Source organism: Stomoxys calcitrans, chromosome 4 (assembly GCF_963082655.1).
Source record: "Stomoxys calcitrans chromosome 4, idStoCalc2.1, whole genome shotgun sequence".
NCBI lineage: Eukaryota > Metazoa > Arthropoda > Insecta > Diptera > Muscidae > Stomoxys > Stomoxys calcitrans.
The window spans coordinates 5,023,638-5,049,164 of record NC_081555.1 but is presented as its reverse complement, the minus strand read 5'-3'; the positions used below and the strand labels follow the sequence as shown (position 1 = coordinate 5,049,164).

The window sequence follows — 25,527 nt, the reverse complement described above, 5'->3', positions numbered from 1 at the left end:
CTTTGAAGAAGTACGGTCCACTGTTACTTTTTCTAGATGCATTGCTACCTCTTGCCTGCTTCTGACTGATCTTTACTCCAATATGGACAATTCCGCTTATTTACCAAAAATGAGCTTCGTCGCTGTACACAATTTTTCGATAAAAAAGTGGGTCGGCCAACTTTCCAAGAGCCCATTCAAAATTCTGCGTTGCGGTAGGTCGTTCGGCTTTAATTCTTGCATCAGCTGTATTTTGAAAGGCTTCACACCTAAAACCTTTCTCAACATTTTCCACCTTGTTAAGTAACAGAGGCCCTATTGCTGCGAATGGCGACGAATCAATAGTCTATGGCTATCATTAACACTGGCTGATTCAGCTGCCATATTTTCTTCAGTTCGCACTTTACGTTGATGGTTTAATGTCCAACAATGTAAATTTGATGCAAACTTTAGTCACAATAGCCCAAAAAGCCGATTCTGTGGATCGATTAAACTGACCACAAAATGGAAGAAGCGCGCCATGAACTTTCTTAACAGAGCACTCATTTTGATAATAAAATTCAATAATTTGTAAGCGTTGTTCGTTTGTGAGACGACTCATGTTTAAATTATAGATCAAACTGAAGATGTTTGACAGTGAAAGAAAACGCGAAACGTGCGAGAGCTGTTTAAAACAGTGTTGCCAAAAGGATAATAGCTAAAAATAACCCTTTATAAGTTTCATATTGTGCCCTCAAAGCCCTTTCGTTTGAGTCCCATATTGTCCTGTTCGGTGTACATGTCCATTTGGTGCACACTTTTGGGGTACGGAAACCCGCCTGGGAGTAGACCCCAAATTTTTATATACGTTTCGTATTCTGATTTCAAATACCTTTCGTTTGAATCTCATATTATCCCAATTGGAAAACACGTTGCTTTTGAGGTGGGATTGCCCCCTTGGGAATAGAACCCAAATTTTTTACATGTTTCATACTTCCAATGACCTTTAATTTGATACAAACATTGCCCCAACCGGAAAACATGTAATTTTTGAGAGGTATTCGGAGGTGGAGCGGGCCACCCCCCACACTTAGATTCTAATTGTTAAACCATGTTCGTACTCTACTCTTAAATACACATATATTATCCATATATCAGTAAACATGTCCATTTGTATGGGGTTTGGGATAGGGCGACAGTTATTTGACCCAAAGTTTTATACAACTTTTTGGGTTACTCTTCTCCGTGATCTGACATTTTTGAAAACTGTGGATATGGGGAGGTTCTGCCCTCGTAGCAGATATCACAAAATGAGGTTCCCTATGTTCACCGAGGGCTAAACTCTACCATCTGTGAAAATGACATGAAATCGGTTCAGCTGTTTGTGAGTCTGCTCAGAACAAACAAACAATGAGCAGCACTTTTATTTTTATACCCTCCAACGAATTTCATCATTCCGTTTGTAAAACCTCAATATATTTATCTAAGACCCCATAAAGTCTGTATATTCATCAACGTTCGACATTTTAAGTCGAACTAGCCATGTCCGTCCGCCTGTCTGTCTGTCTGTCCGTCCGTTCATCTATTCGCCCGTCTGTCCGTCTATTCGTCCGTCCGTCCGTCTGTCTGTCCGTCCATCTGTTCGTCCATCTGTCCGTCCGTCTGTCCGTCCATCTGTTCGTCCGTCTGTTCGTCCGTCTGTCCATCTATCCCTCCGTCTGTCTGTCTGTCCGTCCGTCCGTCTGTCTGATCGTCCGTCCGTCTTTTCGTCTGTCTGTCCGTCTGTCTGTCAAAGCTCGTTAAGTTTCAAAGGAGTAAAGCTGGACACTTGAATGTGCATAAATACTTCTTATTAGTGTAGTTCGGTTGGGATTACAAATAGGCCATATCGTTTCATGTTTTGATATAGTTGTCATATAAACCGATCTTGGATCTTGACTTCTAAAGCCACTAGAGGTCGCAATTCTTATCCGATTTGGCAGAAATTTTGCATTATGTGTTTTTTTATGACTTCTAATAACTGTGCTAAGTATGGTTCAGATCGGGCACAACCTTTTACAGCAGCCATATAAACCAATTTAGATCTTGACTTCTTGGGCCCCTAGAGGGTGCAATTATTATCCTATTAAGCTTAAAATTTGCGTAAAGTGTTTTGTTTTGTCTCGCCACAACTATGCCAAGTTTGGTCTAAATTGGTTCATAATCTCATATAGCTCCCACATAAATCCATCTCCCAATTATACTTCTTAAGCCTCGAGAGGGTGCAATTCTTATCCGATTTGTGTAAAATTTTGTACAATGACTTCTACAATGGTCTTCAACATTCGATTCATTATTTACAGTCAGAAGCGGACCATAACTTGATATACCTCCAATTCTTTCTTCATTATCCTTTGTTTGTCTAAAGAGACATATCGGGCAAAGATCTCGAGAAATACGCTCAATGGTGGAGGGTATATAAGGTTAGGCGTCGTCGAACTTAGCACGCTTTTACTTGTTATATAATAGATATTCTCAAAAGAGATTTTAAAGAAAATTTGCTTAAAATGTTGTTTTAACATAAGATATTTTTTTAAAATCTGTTTTTTGTGAATCACCAATCCCCTTGCTCTCTTCAACAGTGTAATCACTGTGTATGAGTCTCTATGAGGCCACCATAACGCAGAGGTTAACATGTCCGCCTATGATGTTTAACGCCTGTGTTCCAATCCTGGCGAGACCATCGGAAAAAAATTTCAGCGGTGGTTTTCCACTCCTAATGCTGGCAACATTTGTGAGGTACTTTGCCATGTAAAACTTCTCTCCAAAAAAGTGTCACACTGCGACAGTCCGTTGGGACTCGACTATAAAAAGGAGGTTCCTTATCATTAAGCATAAACTTGAATCGGACTGCACTCATTGATATGTGCGAAGTTTACCCCTGTTCCTTAGTGGAATGTTCATGGGCAAAATTTGCATTTGCATAAGTCTCTATGTATGAATCTTACTGTCCTGTGTTTCCACTGTATATGGGCCCTGAAGCCCGAAGAGTATCATACTTCTTGAACCAACTCATAGACATGCATTACGGCTATAAACAGTATGTGTGAAGTTAACAGGCGCTCTTAAGGATGCTAAGGGCTTCGTCATGCAAATAAAAACGTACTTTAATGATTTTATAAATGTTGTTCATAAAAGTTTACTTTAACATTTGTTCCACTAGCCGAACGTAGAATAGTATTTCAAGCGCCTCGGTTTTATGCGCTCATTTTATAATCTCTGACACCAAGTTTCGATGTGTCTCCCACCACTTGATCTTTCCATCATTGTAAATAGTTTAAACAGGTCAATTATTGCATTGACAAAGTTGTCCACTGGGTTGTATACGTAATATTATATGAAATTCAAATTAAATAAAGTATACAACCCACCGTACGCCAACAATGCAGTTTAAATGCATATGTAGTGTCTTACATGTCTAGTGTCTGGGCAACAACGCACAACCGCACATAAATTCCCGCAAACAAAGACAAAACGAACGGTAGCACATGTACAGTGTAAGCAACTTTTTGTGTTGGTATTCTACATAGCTATTTGATCGTTTGGTTTTTACCGCCCCTCATAAAAGGCATTTTAGTATTTTCAACTGTATTAGTGAGCCCATCTCACGGGCAAATTTGATTTTTTTCTTTAATTTGAATTAGTGTGCCCATCACTAGTCTAGATCATAGAAGGACAACAACAGCCAACCGTACAAAGGAAAAAGCAGGCATAGGAAAAAGGAACAGTAGCAGACGTAGAGTGTAAGCAGTTTCACTTGGTTGATCGGTCGAGTTTTACTGCCGCTCATACAAACACAATTTTGTACTTTCAACTATATTAGAGTGGCCATCATTGGACTGGATAATCGTGGAATTTTGGTATAGAAGCAATTTTAATTTCTATGCTCATAGAAACCCCATTTTTGCTAATGTCGCTAATATTTAGCACCTGATAGGTCACCCCTCCCACAAACCAGATATATTTAATGACTGTGGCAATATGGGATTTAAGAGTCATGTATTGGGGGGAAGAGCACAAATATCATATCCACATTCGGAAAGAAATGTCTGAGGGGTCGTTCAAACCCCAAAACACCTCAAACAGGACTTATTTATCAGATATATTTAATGATTGTGGCAATATGGGATTTAAGTGTCATGCATTGGGGGGAAGAGCACAAATATCATATCCACTTCGGGAAGAAATGTCTGAGGGGTCGTTTAAACCCCAAAACACCCCAAATAACTAAAATAAAAGGTATTATAAGGTGAAAGAAGGCGAGCCCGGGTCGGCTAGTCTATTAGGTAAAGTCAAAGCGTGTTTGTTTGTCTTTCGGCCTATCTGTCTGTTTGCTTGTTCTGTATAGACTAGAAAACGGCTAAACCGATTTTCTTGAAATTTTTCGCAGGTTGTGTAGACTGGTCTGGAAGGAATAATAGGCTATATAATTTTTTGACATTGAAAGGTATTTGGGAGTAGAATAAGAATCTGATGTAAAAATTTGGTCTTACGTCCAAGGAGGGCCTCCCTTCCCACTAAAAAAAATGGCTTGATTCAAAAGTAAGGCGATGGTACAGTATGGGACGCAAATAAAAGATAGTATAAGAATAGTATAGGTATAGGATTAGGAATAGGAATATGATATTAAATATTTAGCACTAAGTATCAGGGGGCTGCCGCTCCCTTACAAATTCCCCCAAAAAAACCTACACGGAAATCTAGTCCCATCGGAGAAATATGCGATTCAGTCGGTAGATGCTGGGATGTAGAATAAAAATTTGTTTTGTAATTTCGGGACAAAGTATGAAGGACCGCTTCTCCCCCAATAACCTTAAAAATAGCCTAGAAAAAAACACTAAAACGGATATCTAGGTTGACCGGGACATAACGGGTATCAAATGAAAGGCCTTTCGAAGTAGAAACCGATTCAGACAATAATTTAAAGGACCAAGTACCTGACGCTCGCCACTTTAATTACGTAACGGCCATGCATGCCAATCTGGGCATTATAGGACTTTGAGTGTACAGAACAAATCATATATTTGAATTTGATATAAAGTTGATGCAGATAGCACCCGTGAGACTTTATAACTATCAAATCTATCGTGTTGTTATAAGGACTCAAAATATTTGGAGTACAAATTATGTTTTAAAAGCTCTTTAGGATGTAGCAAACACACCAGGGCAGCACCTTTAGTATACTCGTATCATATATTTTAAGCGGCCGGATTATAAATGCGACTTTTATGGCCCCAAGACCTTAAATCGGGAGATCGGTATATATGGCAGCTATATCCTTATATGGAAAGGTCGGGGCCATATTGAAAAGTGTAAAATTTTAACGAAATCGGTGTATATGGCTGCATATGCAAATATAGACCGATCGGAATCACATAGGGCACGAATATCTAGAAGCCTTATAGAGGTCACTGTCCCAGAATAATCGGATAATAAAGGCGACATTTATGGCCCCAAGACCTTTAATCGGAAAATCGATATATATATATATATATATATATATATATATATATATATATATATATATATATATATATATATATACAGGGTGGCTGATGAAAGCCGCTACCAAAAAAAAATGTAATAACTTTTTTTCTATTTAATAATAATAATTTAATAATTAATTTAATTAATTAATTAATTAATTTAATTAATAATAATTTAATAATTAATTTAATAATTTAATTTAACATGAATAAAAGAAAAATGTATTCCATACACCGAAAAAAAAATGTAGCAATATTCATCATTGTAGCAATATTCATCAGCCACCCTGTATATATATATATATATATATATATACATATATATATATACATATATATATATATATATATATATATATATATATATATATATATATATATATATATATATACGCCAGCTATATCCAAATACGGACCGATCGGAACCATATCGAGCACGGATGTCGAAAAGCCTTATATAGGTCACTGTGACAAATTTCAGCGTAATTGGATAATAAATGCGCCTGTTATGGGCCCAGGTCTTTAAATCGGGAGATCGCTCTATATGGAAACTTATCCAAATATAGTCAAATCTTGACCATATTTGGTACAAATATCAAGGAAATCGGAAAATAAATTTGGCTTTAAGGGGTATAAGACCTTAAATCGACCGATGGACAGACCGATATCAAGATAAAGTCCAATATTGTCTTAGAACTTAACTTGCCTAGAGACAAAAAAATATGTGAGTACAGTTTCAGCTAATTATCTCAATTTTTAAAGACTGTAGCTTGATCCCAATAAACAGACGGACGGACGGACGGATGGGTCGGAAATGGTGTTGCAAACGGAAAGACAAAATGAATATATCCACATCCTTCGGTCGTGGGTATAAAATAAAGAAAAGATGCAACATACAATTTCTTAAAGTATTTTAGGAGGCCACCGTAGCGCATAGGTCAGCATTTCTGCCTCACCGCTGAACGCCTGGGTTTGATTCCTGGCGAGACCATCATAAAACATTTTTCAACGGTGATAAGAATACAAATGTGAAGCCGTCCATTCTTAATAGCCTCCTTTGTTTGGTAATGAATTGATACCAAACGGTATTAAAAAATCTTTTCTAATGATGCGAACAAAATAATACCAGGCGGTATTGGCAAAGTGCCTATCAGTGTAGGCACTCAGTATTTATACATGAGCCAGTGCATCCCGTCCTCTCACTGAGACTCTCCAATCGATACGATACTACTCCGTATGGAGCATTCCACTATCCGCAACCTGGTTGCTCACAGCTAAGTTCATCGTAACAGTTATGAGCACCACCCAGATCAGACCTCAAAGTTCCAGCCTGTGCGGTGCTCACAGTTATTCCGTGCCGGTAGATGACCATTTGCTTCAAAATGCTTCTTCCACGAACAACTTTCGTAGAATTTGCCTGGACTTTGAAGGCCCACATTGTCGATTTTCTTGCTCATGCACCTAGATCCACGACTGGGCACATGTGACGGTCTTAGAATGGTATTTTGATGCACAGCGATCGTATTTTTTTAACATTTCTTAGCACTAATCGTCGCGAGCCATGTTTTGAGCGATTGTCAAATTGTGCGGAATTCAACGAGAACAGACCATTTTCCGGCAAAGGTGTTCATTAAATATCGAAAGTATGCTGGTGGAAGAAATGCACAAAGATACATTTACCTCATGGTATGTCACATGACGCTGTTGCACTATAAGTTCACGCACTGCTTCAATGTTCTCTGGTACAACGACTGTTTTTGAACGACCTTCATGGAATTCTATTTTGAGTGAGTCGTATTCAAATTACGTCTGGATTCATTAAAGCAGTTTTTCACGTTGCTTTAGGATGGTTGTTGTTGTTGTATAGCAATGTATTGTACACCTAGGCGGCAGCCCTTGCCGAATAATGATTCCATCGAATCAATCCGGTACGTACAACCGGCTGCCATGTGATTGCTTTAGGATGGTGGTTCTACTTTAAAGAAGCTTTATAGTGTTACAAGCGAAGTATGGAAATTTGTAAAATCAAATTGGCCAACAAATATCATTACCCCTTATACACCGGGTAAAAAATTAAAGCAGTATTTTCCCCATAACATCAAAGCTTTCTATTTCAAAGATTTCACATAACCTAAATATTCTCTAAATGAAAACTAGCCCATGAACATTCCATTAAGGAACAGAGACAAACTTCTCACATATCAATTAGTGCTGTCCGATTCAAGTTTTAAGCTTAAGCTCAAGTTTTTTAGCCAAGTCCGAACGGTGTGCCGCAATACGACATAGTTTTGGGGAGAAGTTTTTACCTGGCAAAGTACCTCACAAATTTCCCCAGGATAACCATCGCTGACAATTTTTTTCCTCGATGTTGGCGCCAGAATTCGAACCCCGGCTTTCAGCGTCATAGGCGGACATGCTAACCTCTGATATACGATGGCCTCCTCTTATTATATACAGAAATTTGATTAGAAAATACCTTTAAATTTTTATTAGAAAAACAACCAAAGGCAAATCTTTCGCTTTGCCTCTTTCTTCAACGGCACATGGTGGTTTACATAAATCAAAAGGCAAAATATCTTCCAGATCTTAGGATCTTCTTCAACAACGACAACAATAAACAACTTTTTCCCCCTTACTACAAAAACGGCAGAAAAAAAGTGTGACTTGCAAACCATAGATTTCATATACCAGCTAGGTCATAAATTTTGCCACACATCCTCCCCTGTAACCTTTTTTTTAACATACAAAAACATAAAGAAACATTTTAAGAAGTTTTTCTAAAGCGAAAAAAATGTGTTTAATTAAGGTGGAATACGGTTGTAGCCAGTACAAAACGAATGATATGATATGACCTAACACGAACGCAATAAATCTAAACAAATGAAAAATGCAAATGAATGAAAATTTGTGGAAATGGTACCTACCTTGGGTGTTTCTGGTGGTGACAGTGAATTCCAACAAAAAACAAACAAAAGGATTGCTCGCTTGCGTGCACCGGGAAGCTGGGCAAAGTGTTGGTGCTGGCGGTGGGAGAGAGCGTTGAATGTAAGGCGTGAAGAAATAACTTTTCGTTGTTTAACTCTTGATTTCCGCTGTTGCGAGGGCAGATCCTTGACTAGGAGGTTTTCAGTTTCAATACAGCCTTAACACTTTGTTGGCTGTGGTGGGTGTAGTTGCTGCTGCTGCTGCTGGAGGTGTATTGGGGTTATGGGTAACGGGAAATATGGTACTGCGGCAACAAACAGTCCGTAAAAGCATCCATGACAGAAGAAACATAATTAACTTTCTTTTTAAGGAGGTTTTCAACTTTTCTCAGGGGTTTCCTTTCGTTTGTTTTACTTTGGTTTGTGTTTGATTTTGTTTTTGTCGTTGTTTTTGATGTTACCGTTGTTTGTTGCGTTCGTTACGCCTTTGTTCGTGAAGACTCTCACTTCTTGCGGTTGTTGTTGTTGTAATTTTTTCTTCTTTGCTATTCTTTTGTTATTAGTTACTCTTTTTCCTTGACAAAGCTTTTTTTACAACAATTACACTTCTTAGGCGAGTTTAGGCTTATTTTTATGCTCACAACATAACCTGCACACTTCACTGTCAGGGAGGAGGGGGTCGGCGGACGACAACGAGTGGAATTTTAGAACATTTTGCAATTCATGCCACGAACAAAGTGAATCGTTTTTCACTTTTTGGCCCTATACCTTCAAAAGAAAGTTGTTTTAGGTTTGCCTACACTGTGATTTAATCGCTGCCTTTTATTTCTCTTTGCTATTATTTGTTTTTTTTTTTTTGCTATTTTTAGTAGGTTTGGCTATTTTTAATCACTTAACGTATTTTGTTGTTTATTTTCACTGTTTCCTCTTTTCGTTTATTTTTCGCAAGTTTGCTTTTAATTAAATCAATATTTTTTTTTTCTCTCCGATTTCAAGAATTTTTCTTTTGTGTATTTGGCAGATTTCTCACATATTCCATGGTAGGGATGTTGTGTGTGTGTGTGCGGGGGAAAGGGGAGCACCAGAGATTTAGATGAAGTTTGATTGTGGCAACTTTGCTCGACTGGTTTGGATTTAATTTGGTGTTAAAATCTTCGATTGTCTCATAATTGAAATCAATTCTGTTTGTATCTGTTTTCCTTTGGGGTGGTGTCACACAGAAAACCACTCACTCACTCACTCACTCGCTTACAGCACTCACACACGCACAAATAAACACAGCGAAATAAGCACGAAATGCCGTTACACTAGGCAGACAATTCAAGCGCAACATCCTTTCATTTCATGGAGCAATGGACCCGTTAACTCTCAGGCAAATGGTTGGACTGTCGTTTGATCCTTTGCCGATAAACAAACATCAATGCAATACACAGGCGACACTATTAATCAATGGATAACGCGTTTTTTCTCCCTTCTTTGTTACTGCTCATAAAGCCGACAAAATGTCTCAATGCGGAAACATTAAATTTGGACCGCCTTCATTTTGGGTTTTTTGATATTCCGTTTTGTTTAAATGTGCAAAAACTTTTCTGTATTATTTGCTCATCTTTAATTGTTATTTTTATGATTTTTGTTTTATTTCATTTTCGCACGCCACCGAACACAATTCCGTTTGTTTATTTGGTCCAGCAGAGATGAATGAAAGTATACGACTAAAAGAATGTCAACGGGCGAGCATGTGAAGCACGTTAACAGCAGCCTCCTGTGAATTGTCGGCATGTGTATATGTATGGATAAGTCCTAACATCTTAAAACAACAACAACAACAAACATCTAATGACACCAGAGATGTTGAGAAACGTCGCTGCAGAGAAAGAGAGGAGGTTAGATAGAGAACGAGAGCGAGAGCATGGTAAAAAATAACGGTTAGTGACTTCCATTCTACAGACAAATGAAGCACAAGTGGAGAGTTTAAATGTAAACAAAGGCATAAGCATCTGACACACGAAAACATAAAGTTGTGATTTTTTTAAAGCAATAAAACTTAGTTTATAAAGGTATAAGAAAACTTTGCAAAGTTAAAGGAATAAAAGCATAGCCCCTTAATAAATGGATTTTAAGGTGAGAATATTATTTTATTACTTTTTCCAAGGAGAATTAAAACTGCAGTGCATTTTAACTAGTAACCTAATGTGCATTTACTTTGCATAGGTTAGGGTTGTTACTGCAGCAAGTGCAATGTTTTGTATGATGACCCACTTAAAATGGGGAAAATTGATTTTATTTCAAAGGGCAGTAGTTGGGAATAGAAAAAGACAAATAAAATTTAATAAAAGAATAAATTTAAATCATGTATCAAAATAATATCTAAATATAGAAAAATATGATAAGACCAAAATTCTTAGTTAATAAAAAAATATCCTGTGAAAATCACACAGCCAGATTTCCAAAGAAAGTATCAAGAACACTAAAATTAATTACTAAGGTATTTATTGATAAAACATATTAGGACGTCAAATAAAACACCTCGCGCCAAATTTTGTAAGAATCGAATCAAAATTGTGGCTTTTACAGCTTTAAAAGGGTCCATCGGATGAAAGATATAATACCCTGTACCACAGTAGTGGATTAGGGTATAATAATGCCTAAGCTATCCAGAAATAACAAGAACACATAGACAATTGTTGACAATTATGCATACACAAAAAAAAAAGTAAAAATCTGTTTCAAAGGCAAATTAAATAATAATTGCACCCTCTAGAAGTTCAAAAAGTCTATCGGGAGATCGGTTTCTATGGCAGCTATGCCAGGTTATGAAGTGATTTAGGCCATATTTAACACAATTGTTGGAAGTCATAACAAAACACCTCACGCAAAATGTCAGCCAAATTGGATTACAATTGCGCCCTCTAAAAGCTCAAGTATAATCGGGAGATCGACTTATATGGCAGCTATATCCAGCTACAGACTGATTTAGACCATACTTAGCACAGTTGTTGGAAGTCATACTAAAACGAGATATGCAAAATTTCAACCAAATTGGATAATAATTGCGCCCTCTAGAAGCTCAAGAAATCTAATCGGGAGATCGGTTTATATGGTAGCTATATCAAAACATGGACCAACTTAGCTCATTTACAAACCCAAACGACCTACACTAAAAAGAAGTATTTGTGCAAAATTCCAAGCGCCTAGCTTTATTTCTTCGAAAGTTAGCCTGCTTTCAACACTTCAACACACGGACGGACAAACGGACGGCTGGATCGACTTAAAATGTCATGACGATCAGAAATATATATACTTTAAGGCTATACGCGGCTAACAGACATGAACCAATTTAGAGGCGTGGTTTTATGGATTTTGTAAGTAGCACGGAATTCCTAACTTAGATTTTCTTTTTCAAGGTAACTTTTTAGTATTTAGAACACAAACAAGCCAATAACTGGTTTAGGTGTATATCCAATGGACATAAAAAAAAATGATGTCCCTATTTATATAACCACCACTGTATATTTGATTCAAAACGAGATACCTTCACTCAATTGTACGTAAAAACAAGAGAAGTTCACCGATTTCTATGATCAAAGTTTCATTTTGTTCATTGGCTATGTGGCTGTTCATAAAGGTTATAAGCCATAACACTTTTTTAAGTTTTGGATTTATATGATTTAAAAAGAATGAAAAAAAAGTCTACACCTAATGTCCATAGTGGCATGTGGGGGACTAATATACGCACCCTCTCTCTCTCTCTCTTCAACATAACCTAAGCTAAATAGATCTTTTCTCTATCCATCATATTCGGTTCGGATTTCGAGATGCCTAGTACAAATCATATTGTCAAATTTTAGAGAAATCGGACAACAAATGCGCCTTTATTGGACTTAAGACTCTCGGAGAAATTTTTTAGTAAAAACAGCAAGAATGTTTGTTGTAACAGCAGAAAGTCTGCTGAAAATGGTACAGAAGTAATTTGTTGCTAAAACAGCAATCATTTTCTGCTGTCTTCATATGGTAACATAATTTTTTTTTTGTATTTTATACAATTTGCTAATTTTTTTAACGAATTTGAATAGAAGCAGAAAAAATAACAACTACTATTATATTCATGCTAAACAAACATGAAGGCCTAAAGTTTGCCATTTTTAATATTTATACATAGCAAATTCCTCAATAGTTATCTAGAAGTTCAAAAAGTTTGATTAGATTTATTCAAAAGTTTAAAATATTTAATTTAATGTCAGCACAGCGTTTATTGATATCAGCAGAGTAATTTCTCTTGGTGTAAATAGCCCCGGTATCCGAGTTGGTAGCGTGCTCGGTTTGCCAGAGAGGGGGCGTGGGTACAATTCCCGACAGAGGCTTTGGTCTGTCGCTACTGTGGTATCACAATGGACTTCAAATTGTCTAAGTACTGCCACTCTTACCTAACCTAACCTAGCCTAAATAGCCAAATCGATCTATATCGCAGCTGTATCCCAATATGGCTCGAAATGGACCATATTCGTTTCGGCTATAGGGGCGCCCTAGTGCTATTAAATTCTTTGTTCTCCAAATCGTCAGATCTGTCCATATGTTAGCAATATCTATGTACGATCCGATCTAGATCATACTGGACAAGGTTTTAGAGCAAATAAATACAACTCACGCTTATATATTTCAACATCTTGCACGTCGGCATCAATCCTTGCTCTGTAAGAGTTGAAGAGGCTGCATCTGCCGAAACGTAATTGAGCCAGAACTACTCTGGTTTTCCGGGGAAATATCTATCCACAAAATGATGATTTGGATGGTCTCTGCGATAACAGCCCAAAAGCTATTGCTAAGACAGCATGTAGTTATGTCTTCGCACTGGTAGGATCTTTGCCTCCTGATGGAGATGGTCCACATGAGAACTGAGGAGACAGCCCGTCACAGTTCGGAGGGCGGCATTCGAACAGATCAGAATACTATTTCACTGCGTGTCACAAAGTTGACGAGATCACACTGGCGCTGCATAACTTACCACAGACCGGCCAATTGCTATGTACGTGGTCAACAAGGTTTCTTTGTCTGCACCCCAAGTGCTGCCAGCAAGTGACTTGAGGACCCTGTGTGCCGGAGATATCACCCCACCTTGGGGAATTGCCTGTTTCACTCTATGGTGCTTCGACTTCTTATCCCTAAATTCCACAAATCATTCGCGACCCTTCAATTTGCGATATCTTCAGATTTCTTGCAGCGAAATATGAGGCAAGTTCACCTATCGCAGATGTCAACAATGGGTGGGGGCCTGACGCCATGATCGTACAATCGTCCGCATATGATACGATCTCTATGCCGTCTGGAGGCGGTGGAATGGCGGATATGTAGAGGTTGAACAGTGCCGGAGATATCACCCCAGCTTGGAGAACTGCCTGTTTCACTCTATGGTGCTTCGACTTCTTATCCCTAAATTCCACAAGTGTCTGGCGACCTAGCGTTTCAAGCCTGGCTGGAGGGACGTGTTGGCGATGTTCTCAAACCGGGCTGACCGTGTCGAATGCCTTCGATAGGTCCAGTGCCACGAGGACCGTCCTATCACATGGCCTGGGCTGATTGAAGCCACGGCAAATGTGCGTGGTGATCGCATGGAAAGCTGTTGTTGTGCTATGCAGTCTTCCAAATCCATGTTGATGCTCGGCGAATGAAAATTCTCCTACGAGGCCCGGGAGGAGTAATATCTCAAGCGTCTTTGCCACTGGTGAGAGAAGGGAGATCGGTCTGTACCACTTCTTCCCTAAGTCTTTCTAAGATGCTCAGTATGCTCTGACATTTCATCATGAATAGACTTACTAACGAGCAACGCTTGCAAATCATTGAATTTTATTACCAAAATCAGTGTTCGGTTCGAAATGTGTTCAAATTTTGACAAATTTTGTTCAGCGATGAGGCTCATTTCTGGTTGAATGGCTACGTAAATAAGCAAAATTGCCGCATTTGGAGTGAAGAGCAACCAGAAGCCGTTCAAGAACTGCCCATGCATCCAGAAAAATGCACTGTTTGGTGTGGTTTGGACGCTGGTGGAATCATTGGACCGTATTTTTTCAAAGATGCTGTTGGACGCAACGTTACGGTGAATGAACACATTTCGAACCGAACACTGATTTTGGTAATAAAATTCAATGATTTGCAAGCGTTGCTCGTTAGTAAGTCTATTCATGATGAAATGTCAAAGCATACTGAGCATCTTTCTCTTTGACACCATGTCTGAAATCCCACGTGATCTGTCAAATACTAATGCATGAAAATCCTATCCTCAGAAAAATCACCCTTTATATGGCGATTTAGACCATATTCGATTTGCGTTTCGCAGTTCCCAATTTGAACGAAATTGGATAATATATGCGGCTGTTATCGCCCTAAGACCCTAAATCGGAAGATTGGTCTATTTAGCACCTAAATCGCGAATGACCCTAATCGAATCGTCCGTGCCTCTGACCAGTTAACGGCTTTTGACTATTGCTCTGAGTCGGCCAAAGAAGTTGCAAGCTGCACAAATGTAATCTCCTGGTATTTTGGCCTATTCACGTACAATTGCTCTTTTGAACGCATCCATACTGGCATATTTAGGTCTTAACTCCCCTCTAAAATTGACAAAATAGAAATGTCCATCGGATTTTCATCTGGATAATTGAACAGCCAATGTATGAACGAAATGAAATGCATAACATGATTATTTACAATCCTTGTTTTAGTGCCGTTACCGAATTGTTTGGCTTGCCGTCTGTATAAACACAGAACAACAACAAAAAAATCTTTTTTGAATCAAACTTTAAGATGGCAGTATTGTTATTGTTGAACATTCCGCAAGGGGAGCGAAAAATCTTGGATAGTAATAATACTGACAGTATTCTAGGCACCTTTAGGTAAAAACCACTGCACACATCTAAACTATCAACTTTTGGGAACAACGAGAACACTAGAATCTTACTATAGGTAGTTATTTTTCTACGCCACATTGCTTTGGAAAAATACTATGCGTGAATGTAGTAGTGACCCTGTCGCATCACGTTAAGACTTCAATAAGAAATATAAATTACATATCAAACAGGCTTGTTGCCTTTTCAAAGTTGTTAAAAAACTTACCCAACGATTTCTATTAATGATTTGGGAGCGTCGGAAACTTGCACTTTTACACTTTACAAATTAAAAGATTAAATTAAAGCATTCCAATTTTTAAGCTTTGCACTTTTGACTGACTTCATCAAATTCTCAAATTCAAACTGCTCAATTTATGGAGCCTGCACCTATACCAATGCGTTTGTCAAGTTAAACGAAGACAATACTGCAAAACAGAAATGTCAAACCAAAAAATTAGGTGACACTGTTAAACATATGACTGCTAACAGCTGTCAACCGCTAAAACAACACAACGGAGGGTAAACAGAAAAAAACTAAATTTTTGTTTATGCTTCTATAAATAAATTCTTCAGGCGCTTTGTTTTGGTTGAAATTTCAGCACACGAACAAAAATAAGCAGCAAAGTTGGATACAATTTTGTTGAGGAAGGAGAAATGAAGACGCCAACAGGTAATATATTTCGTTGCTTGGGCCACAGTTGCTTTCGAGCGTTTGCCAAGAAAAACAGAATCTCGGTGAACATTGTGCTGAAAGCTCTTGCGTTCTATCATTTAGTCGTTGGAAATTAATAAATTGTTGCAAAATTGCCTTCTTAATGCCTTCGAATAGAAGAATATTTACACCGCATTTAATACGTAGTTTGGAATCGCTCAATTTTAATTATGTCCCAAAGGATAGCTACAAGACGGATGTAATCAAAATGAAGACCAACAAGACTGTTAAGCGTGGCGATAGGATACTTTCGGAAAGCCCCTTTGTGTATGCCCTAAGGTCCCAATATCGCAAGGAGAGATGTGATAATTGCCTAGCCAGGTAAGATCAAACATTGAATGTTCAGTGTGCAAAGAAAAACAAACCAAATGTATGAAATTTCCTTTCTCTTGCTCAGCGCTAAGGTTATGAAATGTTCCAATTGTAATTACGTATACTATTGCAATAGAGCTTGCCAAATGGAGGCATGGCCTTTGCATAGGCTCGAATGTACATTCCTAAAACGCATTTTTCCCCGGAGTGTGCCGGATGCTGCTCGCATGCTTTGTCGCATTATCATTAAACTGAATAATGGAGGTGATATGGAAAAGGGCTACTACACGGCTACATGTTTTAGAAAATTTAGGGATTTAATGTCACGTAAGTAAAAGAGCATTTGGTCATACTTATTGGCCAAGACTGTAAGGCTATCTAATTTTCGTTTAGACTACCAGGAGATCAAGCATGATCCCCGCCGTTTGGAACATTTGGAATCGTTGCATGCAGTTCTATGCGAAATGATGCAAGACACCGCCTCAGTTCCCAATCAAAGCGAGTTGCTGACAATATATGGCAGGGTAAGTTTTGATGAAAATATCAAAAATGAAAAAACCTCTGAATGACACCTCAAATCTAGAACATTCATATACGTAATACGTGCATAGCCACTCAAACCACACATGGCTTCTCCAATCATATTTTGGCGTTTTTTTTCCTCTTTTTATGTTTTATTATAAAATTGGATTTGTGTGTGATTCTGTGTGGTTCTTACGTCGTTCTATTTGTTTATGTTTTTCGCCCGCCTGGCAAAGTGCCAACAACATCCCAAAAAACACAAACTAACTTTCGATTTCTTAGTTATAGACATCTGAAATGTAAAACAAAAATTCTTGTATAGAGTTAAAGGTCGAGCCCCCTTCGCTGACTTTGATGCATAGCAAAGTGGCGCTAATTGCTTGTACAAAAAAAAACGAAGAAGAAAACACTTGTAATCTTCATTTGATTGTTTTGCTCGCAGCTCATTACGAATGGATTCAATATATTAGATGCTGAAATGAATTCAATTGCCACCGCCATATTCCTAGGCGTTTCGGTCACCGATCACAGCTGCAAACCTAATGCTGTGGCCACATTTGAGGGCACCACACTTCATATACAGGCCACCGAGGACATAGACATTGATAGAGATTGCCTGGACTGGTCCAAGGTACTGCCTTTCGGAATTATTTGAGAACCACAAATGTTTAATGTTTGCTTGCTTAGATTTTCATAAGCTACATAGAGCTGCTGAATACTTCAGAACTAAGACGAAAGCAGTTGAAGGAAAACTATTACTTCTTATGCACATGCAGTAAATGCATTGATCCCCAAGAAACCATGGAAATGGAAGCTGCCTGCTGCCCCAACCGAAAATGTAAAGCCTTCGTTGATATCAATCTAAATAATTGCACCGCTTGTGATGCCGGCATAAGTCCAAGGCATAGAAAAGGCTTTACGGAGGCCATGGAATTGAGTAAGCATCAATTAAACAACATGAAGGATGTGGCATGTAGGTTGTGATATATTAAAAACATTTTAATATTTCTAAACTTTTGATTTCTTTTTTAGATTTAGATGTATGCAAATTTTTGTTAAATAAACAGGAGGAATTCTTGCATCCCTTGAACTGTTGGTATGTTAAAACCTTGGATGCTGCATTTGAAGCAGCCATTGATGTGGGAAAATGGAAGGAAGCCTTGGAGTATGGCAAAAAACTCTTGCCTGGATTCAGGTAAACATGGTTATGAGTGAATTCCAATTGCAATTCAAAAACCTTCTTTGTTGTAGGCGTTACTATGGCGACTGGAATCCTCTATTGGGACTACTTTATCTAAAATTAGCAAAAATCCAGCACCATGAGTCCTATATTAAGGAATGCATAGAAAACTTCCAAGAAGCTCGCAAAATTTTGGAAGTTACACATGGCAAAGAGCATTCATTGATTCAAAATCAATTAAAACCTTTATTAGTACAAGCTCTGGCAGAGACCACAGATTAGGGCTCTTTTTTTTATAGTTTAAATAAGTTTATTATGTAACAAAATAAGTAATTAAAAGATTTTCTTTAACGCTAGAGCACGTCTTTCAGTGTTTGGATGTAGACTTCTGATTAAGCGTTCAATCTCTTCGGCTTTGAAGTGCTCCGATAACTTACCAGCAGACCACATTTCAGCGATTTCGGTCAAAGTAACATTAAGAATATCCAACAAGTTGATTAAACGCTGCCAATTCGATAACTTTTGCAGCTCCTGTCCTGCCTGAGAGATGCCAATACATATATAATTAGTTTTAAACAAATATTTGTGATTAGATATACCTTTATAAAGGAACCAGCCTTGTCTATAAATAAACCAAATGTTTCACTTAATAGTTTAGCCTCTGCCGCCGAAATCGATGGCTTATCCACAATTTGATGGTTCAATAGCAAACAACAATTGTTGATTAACTCTCCCATTATTTTGTTATACTCCTTGACTGGCAATACATTCTGCCACAGGCTTTCCAACAATTCGAGATGGTGTATGCATTTATCCACCATCTTGTTGGTGATTTTTCCCTTGTTTTCGCCTTTTGAAGCGGGCTGCAAGATATTTTGCAGTTTTGCCAATTGTTGATCAACTTGTTGACGCAAATGTTTCGAACCACAGCTGGATAAATTCTTTACCAGATTTGAGGCTGTGGGAGTGGAGAAATTTTTCGCCAGGAATTGATGCAAAAACATGCAATTGTTATAGAACAATGCAGTTTGTTGGGGCAAATTCTCCAGGTGCTCCTTATGATACTGGGGCACCAGAGTCACATAGGAGTTGATCAGCACCGAAATTATGTTGAAGTAGCGATTGTGTTCGCTTGGTGTTTCGCTATCTTGGCGTATAATACGATTTAAGAGTTTCACAAATTCCTAAGAGCACATTATTGTTAGCTAACGATATAAGGAATATTTTTACCACAAGACATACTTACCAAAAGACTCTTGGATACCATGGATCGCGGAAACAAAAATGGATTATTGGTCACATCTTCTGGAGTATTTTTCTCTGCCATCACTACCATCTCCTGCAGATCTTTCTGCATAATCTCCCTGCCAGTCTCGAGAAGACGACAAAACATGCGATTATGAAACAACGTCTCATATTTCTCGGTAAATTTTGTTAGACTCTGTTCAATTTCGCGGTTGATAAAAAACATATCGGCCAGATAGAGTTCAAATTGTAAGACATCTTCCACCAGGGTAGAAGCTTGCAGCTCTTCCACTGTCTCCGGTATGGCATTCATGAGACATTCATCGATTAGAGACTTAAAGAAACGATTAGCCAGATTCTCTCCAACTATGGCAAAGACATGGTGATCATTTGATACCAAAACATTTAAAGTTTCCAGACAATGGAACAGCATTTTTACGTGTTCAAAAACTTGTTTGTAATCCTGTGCTGCATTGCCTCCAGTTACACCATAACATATTTGAAGTTTAAGATATTCCGAATTTTCCTCGCTAAAGGTCATATTAACTGGCCTAGTTATGATGGGCATAAGACACTTGTCCAAGAGAAAATCGCACAATTCCGTGACATCATATTTAGCCTAAATGAGATTAGCATACATGGAAGATTAACATTTACAATGAAGTGTCTCTAGGCTTACCTGGAAAAGTGCCAACACAGTATCCTGTAATGGGCCTACATCCTTGGATACCTGTATGGTGGTGCACACAGCTCCCGGCAGCTGCTTTTCATTCATTTGCACAAGCGCTTTAAACTTTTCCGACAGACTCAGCTTCACCATATGCAGCTTTAGCAAGTATTTCACCTTGATTGTATCATAGGCTGGACTAGCCAGTAACAACTTTTGCACCTCACTTGAGGCGGTATGATGAATAATATTATTCAGTTTCTTTAGCATGTCCAAGGCAATCAAATGTTCATTGGAACTGGTCTCTTCGAGCGATTGGAATATTTCATCTGCTGCCAGAATTCGATTGGTGACATCCAAGTCGCATAGGACGGTGTTAAGTTTTTTCACAGTTGTCATTAGTTCAGCATCAGAATCGCTGTTGGCGGAATACTGCAGGGAGTTGAGCAGCTCATAACCTTGTTTCTCCAAATTGTTGCCATCCTCTGAATACAAATAGGCGGTGGCAACATTGGGCAGGAACTCAACATAGTTATCTTCAATGTACTTGGAGACACGTTCCTTGAAGCGATGAATTTTTTCCAGAATCGTGACTATTTGCAGCTTTTTGTCCTGCACATTTTCTAAGCATTTGTTGGTATTAACTTCGGGTTTAACGTCGACTAGCTGCATTTTGAATTAATATTTGGGTCTGGCCTCTATTATTTTTTAATTTAATGTCCCGCTATCTGCCTATGATAAATAAAGCAACAACAAAAACTTAAGGATATTCACACTCTTAGATTATTTGCTCAACTAATTGGTTTTGTAGTGGTTTATGAAGCCAAAGCCATACAATACGTTAAAATACCACATTTGAATAAGTCGATTAGGGATAATTTTCAACGCATAGATGGCATTGTATTCATAGGGGTGGGGTTCACTATCACACATCCCATAAAAACTACATATATGCTATCCCAGTGCATTTAATCGATAAATATATGTTTTTAATGGCCAGTTTACATGGCACATCTTGATGCGTGGTCATTGTAATACTATTGGTGAAACAATTGTGTATGCGTCACATGTACACATAACCATCAGTCATGATGGAAAAATCAAAATCATTTAATTTTTTTCGATGATTGGCGTCTATCGATTACCGTTTACTCAGAAATGTGTAATCGTTACTTGATAGATATTGAAAAACACATTCTTTCCAAAATAAAGTTATAAAAAAAGGAAATTATGGAAAATTAATTAAATCCAAGAAAAGAAAAAAAATGATGTACCGTTTTTGGCAAAAGCAGTAGTCGGCACGTGCACACGGTGAGTTAGAGCTTGCAAAATATCGATGGCACTATCGATATTTAATTATTTGATTGAATATCGATTGATATTTTTCCGATGGATACTATCGCAAAGCCGTATTAACTGCCTATAAGGGCTCCAGATTGGTCCCTTTTGACCAACGACACCTGTTGATAATAACTACATGTAACTAAAATATAACTGAAAGATGGGGCCATATTTACAAAAGACATGTGGCATCAAATAGCCTCAATTGAAATATAAGGGGTGTTTTATTTACCCATTAAGCGAAAAATTCTATCCCCGTATAGTAAGCGGTTAATCTTATCGCCGCCTACTATCGCCGTTTGATAAAAGATATGGTATCATCTTTCAATTTGAATGACAAAACTAATAGAGGAAAAACGAACATATTTTTGCACTGATTAAAGACTCTCCCAAACGTAACACTTTCGGTTCAGTTTTCGTATACTGTCCAAATAGCGGCTAGGTTGACAAATGGGTCGTCAAATAGTACGACTCCTTCTGTAGTAACGTCGGTAATATTCATTACGGTCCGGGTGATTTCAATGCTTTACAGCTCCTCAAGGCTTCCTTTACAATAGATGATAAGCCTTCGATCAACCTGATTATTTCAAGATTCAGGTGTCTCCGTGAGTTTCGTTGTATCCTGTAGAAAATGTGGTAATTGTGTATTCATCATAAGCCTCAACATGTCCTCCGTTGTCCCTGCTCTCATTCCCATGTCCTATATTTATGTTTCAGTTTGGGTTTTTGATAGAAACTTCTTTCTTGGCGTCATTTACGCTATCGACCACGTCGCAGAAAAGCTTCCAGGAAGCACGTTTTGCCGCTCTAATCATCCTATTGTATTCCTTAGGCCGTGTGCAATACACGTCCCAAAAACTGCCGTTTTTTATGACGTGCTGCGTTCTTCCCCAATTGACAATACCCTGTTCATTAAGGATTTTTCTGGGCTGCTTTCTTTAAGTGTAAAGCACCCATATTACTTGTTTGTGCGACATCTGGCGCGACTTAGCTTATGCAACCACCCACTATTTATTTACAGATGTGTTTTGTGATTTAAGCTGTGTTAAATAAGCATAGCTGTGTTAAATTATCACTGCTGTGTTAAGTAAACCGATACTAGATTCAAAAATTTGCTTATGACAAAAAAACATTTCAAAGTTAAAATTGAACAAACAACTATTTCAAATTTTTTTGGTCATGTATACTGGGTCATTTAAAGTTGATGTAAATGAGTTTTCCACAAAATAAAGTCAAATATTAATTTGAAAATAATTGCAAGTATTCAAGCATTATTATCCTATGGAAAATGTTAAGGGCGGAGCCAAAACGCCATTTTATTTCATAGCATATCTCTTATTGGCCGCTGGTGGTGGAATAACAAAGATACATAAAGGGGATGATTTTGTCACACACAAAGACGTAACACATCACAAGGCCATCATAGTATATAAGATGCTGGACAATATTTCAAAGGTAACAGTTTCCAATTGGAATTGGAAGAGCAAACACATATAATTTCCTATCCTGGTTTTGGGAAAACAGAAAAATTAAACACAACAAAGAAGATTTTTTAAAGGATTAATACTACAAGAGAGCACGGTAAGTAATACAATTCAAAATATTTGTTGTTGTTTTGAATTTATGGCTCCGTTGAGAAATTGTTAGTTGCATGTGCAATTTTATTGCAAATCGGAAAACGTGATTGCAAACAATTGGGGTCTCCAACGTCTGGCAATATTTGCTCTAGACTCTGGTACATGATGAAAACAAAGGGTTGCAGTGTTTGCCTACTTTTCAAACACAATCGATATCTATCGATGAGGGACAAATAGTAAACCCTTTCTTTCCCTTCTCATTGAGTGAACAAATAATAACAACAACCACAATGGAAGCCATAAATAATACAATTAGTACGCCTTTGGCATATGCACACATGCCAAAGGTTATGAAAACCTTTTCCCCTAAGGATTTTTGAATTAAAGACAGATTTAACACCCTCAAGTGGGTGTCTATTAAGGGAAATCTTACTTAAATATTTATGTTTTGCCTTTTATCTTTTGCAGACACAACATATTGGCCACCGTCGACATGGTTTACGATATGACACAAAATCACTTGGTACCGCCACAAAACATAGCCGTCGGACGTTACTATTTACAGGATCTCCATAATGTGGAAAATCAGGACTATGCTGCTTTTGACTTTGACAAAAGATATCAGGCCAGAATGGCTTGTGAAACACCACCTCCATCACAGACATTGCCACAACCTACACCTACACCGGCACCCAGGCGAAGGACACGTAAGAATTTATGTAGAATATTAGAGGGTAGCATATTGATTATAAATATGTTTTAAGTTTAAATATTCTATAGAAATAAAATGTTGAGCAAATATTTTTTAAAGTTAACAAAATTTTCTATAAAAATTTTTTATATAAATAAAATGTTCACAAAATATACCATAGGGTAGATTGTGGACAACATTTTCTATAAAAATATATTTTTGAACAATTTTATTTATTTTTATGTAATTGTTACTTACTTTATATTTAAATGAAATATTTTTTAATTTTATTTCTTTGAATTAACTTATTTTTATCTCATTTTACTTAATTTTATCTCATTTTACTTAATTTAATTTAATTTAATTTAATTTAATTTAATTTAATTTAATTTAATTTAATTTAATTTAATTTAATTTAATTTAATTTAATTTAATTTAATTTAATTTAATTTAATTTAATTTAATTTAATTTAATTTAATTTAATTTAATTTAATTTAATTTAACTTAATTTAACTTAATTTAATTTAATTTATTTTAATTTAATTCTATTTTATTTTATTTTTTTTTTTGTTTTTTTTTTTATTTTATTTTATTTTTCATATTATTTATATATTTTATATTATTTCTTTTTATTTTTTATTTTAATTACAATTTTTCCAGCCACCCTTGAAACCATTCTATTTTCAACTGTGAAGATTTTTAATTGTAAATTTGATTTACTTATTTTTCTATTATTTTTTTTTAGAGCCCATTACCCATTTGGACCCTTCCGAATTAGTGGGACTTTCCCGCGAAGAACGCCGTCGACGTAGACGAGCGACTCTAAAATATAGGACTGCCCATGCGACAAGAGAACGCATTAGAGTGGAAGCATTCAACGTTTCCTTTGCTGAACTTCGAAAACTTTTACCCACTTTGCCGCCAGACAAGAAACTATCAAAGATTGAAATATTAAAGCTAGCCATTTGTTATATTGCTTACCTCAATCATGTGCTGGAGACACCTTGAAATGTACAACAGCCCACAATGGATTAATTTTTTCCGTATTTATTTGCAGTGAATAAGTGCAAGTACCCATAGAATTTTATGTTAATTATTAATTTATTAAAAGACGACCTCGTTATGTGATATATGCAATAATAGTTTGAAAAAAATAAACCCTTAAATTTTCAAGCGGGTTTGGCAATAAAGCTGGCTAGAAAGTCATCAGAAAAAAATGTAAAAATTTTGTATTTCTCTACTTACTTATGACAGAATCTATGTATTTCTACATTCGATTTGTGACCCCTTGAAGGTTGTGTGTATGCTTGATCGTCATTTTAAATAAATATAGCCATGTCCGTCCGTCCGTCTTTGGAACAAATGTATTTGCTTGAAATTTTGCAAAAATACTTCTTATTGGAGGCAATCGTATGGTAGAAGTTTAAATGTCCGCCTATGACGCTGAACGCCAAGGTTCGAATCCTAGTGAGATCATAAGAAGATATTTTCAGCTGTGGTTATCCCCTTCTAAAGCTGGGGACATTTGTGAGGTACTACGCCTGTAAAAACTTATCCTTTAAGAGGTGTCGCACTGCTGCATGCCGTTCGGACTTGGACGACATTGTAATCTGATTTTCCTCACGTAATGATTTCTTATGACTTCAAATCGGTCCATAACGTGAAATAGCTTCCATAAAAAAGGATATAGTGAGTAGTCTGCCATGGCTCTAAAGGCCTAGAAAGGACTTTAAATATAAACGACTGACACGAAGTGTTACCAAGTTCACACTGATTGCGTTATATTTTCCTGGAAAATCACAGCCGACGACATTTTTTGTAAAAAGGTCGCATCAAAAAGTCGTTTTCCCAAAAAAAAGTCGCACTTTGAATATTTTAGGGCCTTACATGAAATTGGTAAACTAGGTACCCTTTTATGTGGCATTTATTATATAAACACAATTTGTAACTTACACCATAACTGTGGCTCTGATAAAATGTATAGTTTGACTCAT

General features: G+C 37.2%; 4 protein-coding genes across 11 annotated transcripts in view; 2 read left to right on the top strand and 2 right to left on the bottom strand.

Moving 5' to 3' along the window:
* Positions 1-9,027, bottom strand: part of LOC106082961 (TWiK family of potassium channels protein 18) — a 221,478-nt gene extending 212,451 nt beyond the window's left edge. Inside the window, exon 1 of the mRNA XM_059366847.1 lies at positions 8,408-9,027. The gene's annotated coding sequence lies outside the window, so the exon portion shown is untranslated. The remainder of the gene's footprint in view (positions 1-8,407) is intronic.
* A 1,376-nt stretch (positions 9,028-10,403) lies between these two features.
* Positions 10,404-18,661, top strand: LOC106082971 (histone-lysine N-methyltransferase SMYD3). Of its 8 annotated transcripts, none has more exons than XM_013245777.2 (9): positions 15,786-15,804; positions 15,885-15,955; positions 16,179-16,318; positions 16,395-16,636; positions 16,703-16,833; positions 17,274-17,462; positions 17,519-17,804; positions 17,864-18,026; positions 18,083-18,661. In XM_013245777.2, the coding sequence occupies exons 3-9, from the start codon at positions 16,206-16,208 to the stop codon at positions 18,291-18,293; spliced, it is 1,335 nt and encodes a 444-aa protein (XP_013101231.1). In that variant the 5' UTR covers positions 15,786-15,804; positions 15,885-15,955; positions 16,179-16,205; the 3' UTR covers positions 18,294-18,661. The 8 variants fall into 8 exon arrangements, with proteins under 8 accessions (XP_059222829.1, XP_013101208.1, XP_059222828.1 ...); XM_059366844.1 differs by having other exon boundaries at positions 15,787-15,804; positions 16,115-16,318; XM_059366846.1 differs by lacking the exons at positions 15,786-15,804; positions 15,885-15,955 and adding an exon at positions 10,404-10,528 and having other exon boundaries at positions 16,184-16,318.
* Positions 18,345-20,688, bottom strand: LOC106082952 (centromere/kinetochore protein zw10). The gene is made up of 4 exons (XM_013245722.2): positions 19,936-20,688; positions 19,258-19,875; positions 18,611-19,195; positions 18,345-18,551 (listed from the first exon to the last, which is right to left on the bottom strand). Exons 1-4 carry the CDS (start codon positions 20,593-20,595, stop codon positions 18,345-18,347), a joined length of 2,070 nt encoding a protein of 689 aa, XP_013101176.2. The 5' UTR covers positions 20,596-20,688.
* A 1,787-nt stretch (positions 20,689-22,475) lies between these two features.
* On the top strand, positions 22,476-24,723 carry LOC106095275 (T-cell acute lymphocytic leukemia protein 1). The gene is made up of 3 exons (XM_059367836.1): positions 22,476-22,845; positions 23,310-23,548; positions 24,279-24,723. The coding sequence occupies exons 2-3, from the start codon at positions 23,335-23,337 to the stop codon at positions 24,539-24,541; spliced, it is 477 nt and encodes a 158-aa protein (XP_059223819.1). The 5' UTR covers positions 22,476-22,845; positions 23,310-23,334; the 3' UTR covers positions 24,542-24,723.
* The last annotated feature ends 804 nt before the right edge of the window (positions 24,724-25,527 follow it).